The sequence below is a fragment of the Vespa mandarinia genome, chromosome 2 (genome assembly GCF_050613455.1).
Source record: "Vespa mandarinia isolate Hongniang chromosome 2, ASM5061345v1, whole genome shotgun sequence".
In the NCBI taxonomy this organism is placed as follows: Eukaryota; Metazoa; Arthropoda; class Insecta; order Hymenoptera; family Vespidae; genus Vespa; species Vespa mandarinia.
Genome location: NC_140811.1, coordinates 16,710,001 through 16,712,651, shown reverse-complemented (window position 1 = coordinate 16,712,651; position 2,651 = coordinate 16,710,001). Strand labels below are relative to the sequence as shown.

Genomic DNA, 2,651 nt, shown 5'->3' with positions numbered 1-2,651 from the left:
CAGATGGCACTACATTTTCTTGTTAAACATAGAAATTCGATCGCCAGAGAGCGCAGGTCATATTCGTTGTCGGCGCCATTTAAAAATCAACGAAACGAGAGAGATATCTGCTTACACCTGTGTAATATCTAATTTTTTTTTTTTTTTCAAATTAAATCAATCCTTCTTTTTCAAATAATCTAATTCGATTTATTTCAAGTCGAGCAAAAGAATATTTTTAAAGAATTTTCATCACTGCGACAACAATTTTATTTTCAAAGAATTTGTAAGAGGTTATTTCTCGATAATTTTGTGTATATATATATATATATATACTAATCAATTTAAAAGTACGTTCGATAAATGACGTAAAAAGAAAAAATACAATTATGTCCAAGATTAATCAAGATATTAATCATTGTTAGTATAGATAAGACAAAAAAATCGGTATGCACAAATATATAAAAAACAAAACAAAAAATGTACAATATTTTTCGCGCATTATGAAATACAAAAATAGAAAATATGTAATTAAAAATAATTTATCAGAATATGTGATTAGTTGTCATTGTATGTGAGAGCTAAAAATGTATGTATACAAATGTATACAAAAAATATCCAATATCTTTTGCCCACGTTAAACAATATAATAATTGATAAATGCGAATATTGTATTCTAAAAAGAAAGAAAAGAAAAAAAAAAGAAAAAAAAAGGGAAAAAACAAAACATAAGAAAGAGGAAAGAAAAAAGGAGAAAATCACTTGTTAAAAAAAATCACGAGTTTACGTAAAAATTCAAATTAATAATATAAAATCTTAATGCGTTATATCATTATATTATTACTTATGAAATAAAATATTTTTTTAGGAAGAAGATATAAAAAGAAAGAAGAGCAAAGAGAACGAGAGAGAGAGAGAGAGAGAGAGAGAAAGAGAAAGAGAGAGAGAGAGAGAGAGAGAGAGAGAGAGAATAATAAAAGTAAATCGCATATTCATTTAATATAGGTCAGGAGAACGCGAATGACCGAAAATGGTCGAAGATTGAACCGAAGAAGCTATCTCGTCGATTCTTCGCGTATGTATTCCTGGTAGGTGTGTATTTCTGGTATGGTGGTATACATGGACCCCACCTCTTCCATGAAACTATCGCTACCTGCGTGGAGATCATCTCCGGAGTAAAAGCTGAGAACCGGACAAGCATAGGGACAGACAGCATCATGCGCTTGGTGAGTACAAAACAAATTCAACAATTATATTCTCCTTCCTTTTCTTCTTTTCTTCTCTTCTTCTTCTTTTTTTTTTTCTCTTCCTTTTTTATTTCCTTTTTGTTTTTCTTTTTCTCTTTTTTTTTTCTTTTTTTTTTTTTTTTTTTTATTTATTTATTTATTTCATCTTTCGTTTTGTTTCGTTACGTTACTCTCGTTTTTTTCTTTTATTTGTTTATTTATTTATTTATTTCCTTTTTTTTTTTTTTTTTTTTTTTTTCTATCTACCTAGCAACTCTCAATTAAACTTATCCTTCTTTTTTTTCCCTCTCGTTGAAATCACTTGCGTTTGATGACTGAGAAAACATTTTGTGATCAAAAGTGACAGTGAACGAGTTTTTTTTTTTCTTTTTTTTTTTTTTGACTATGACAAGTGAGAATTGTATGTATTTATGTTATGGTACCGGTAATTATTAGTGACGGACTACATTTAAAATTTCAAATAGCAAACAAGTTTGAGGATAATCCGTGATAATTTCTTAAATAAGATAAACCTTTGAGATTTTTTATTCCCTTTCGATCTCGATAAACACTTTCTTCTCTTTTATTTTTTCTTTTCTTTTTTTTTATCATTCGCAGACACTGATTCAAAATCATTAATTGGTATTGATACTCGAGAAATTTTTAATTTGCTTGAAAGACGTAAGAAGATAATAATAACAATAATAAAAAAAAAAAAAAAAGAAAAAAAAAAGAAAAAAAAACAAAACAAAAGAAAGAAAGAAAAAACAATATCTTTGTTTCGTCAATGAGATGTCAAACGTGATTTTTAAGTTTTCTTTTTTTTTTATTTTTTTTTTTTTCGTTTTTTTTTTGTTTTTTTTTTTTTTGTTTTTTTTGTTTATAACGATGAGAAGTAGAAGTAGAAAGATATACATTTCTCAATGGCAACTTTCTTCTTCTGAGTTTCCCGAGAGTATAAACTTTATATATATATATGTGTGTGTGTGTGCATGTGTGTGTATGTGCGTGTGTGTGTATGTGCGTGTGTGCGTGTACGTGTGTGTACGTATGTATATATACATATACATATCATATATACATATACATATATGTATCTACGGATATATATATATATATATACATACGTACGAATTTTTTTTATGCTCTTTTAATCAAACATTGTCGATAATTCTTTCTTCCTTTTTAATCGGCCTGGCCGATTTGTCTTTTTCGCGTATCGACGGTTCCGCTACGTAAAGTGAAAACGTAGCGTCGTATAAATATAATCGTTTGTCGCAAAAGGAATCTTCCTTCTTTTCTTTTGGATCGTCGGTGCTTGTCGTATGTACTTTCGTTGCTTGAAAAAAAGAAAAAAAAGAAAAAAAAAAAAAAAGATCGAAAGTAAACAAAAATATCAAACAAAATAACGGAAGGGACTAATTATTATTATTCTTTTTTTTTTTT

At 27.7% G+C, this 2,651-nt stretch overlaps 1 protein-coding gene across 1 annotated transcript in view; it reads left to right on the top strand.

The window, feature by feature from the left end:
- The first annotated feature begins 1,006 nt into the window (after positions 1-1,006).
- Positions 1,007-2,651, top strand: part of LOC118443241 (uncharacterized) — a 15,423-nt gene continuing 13,778 nt past the window's right edge. The window contains exon 1 of the mRNA XM_035869909.2: positions 1,007-1,205. Within this exon, the coding sequence (XP_035725802.2) occupies positions 1,197-1,205 (9 nt within the window). The 5' untranslated portion in view covers positions 1,007-1,196. The remainder of the gene's footprint in view (positions 1,206-2,651) is intronic.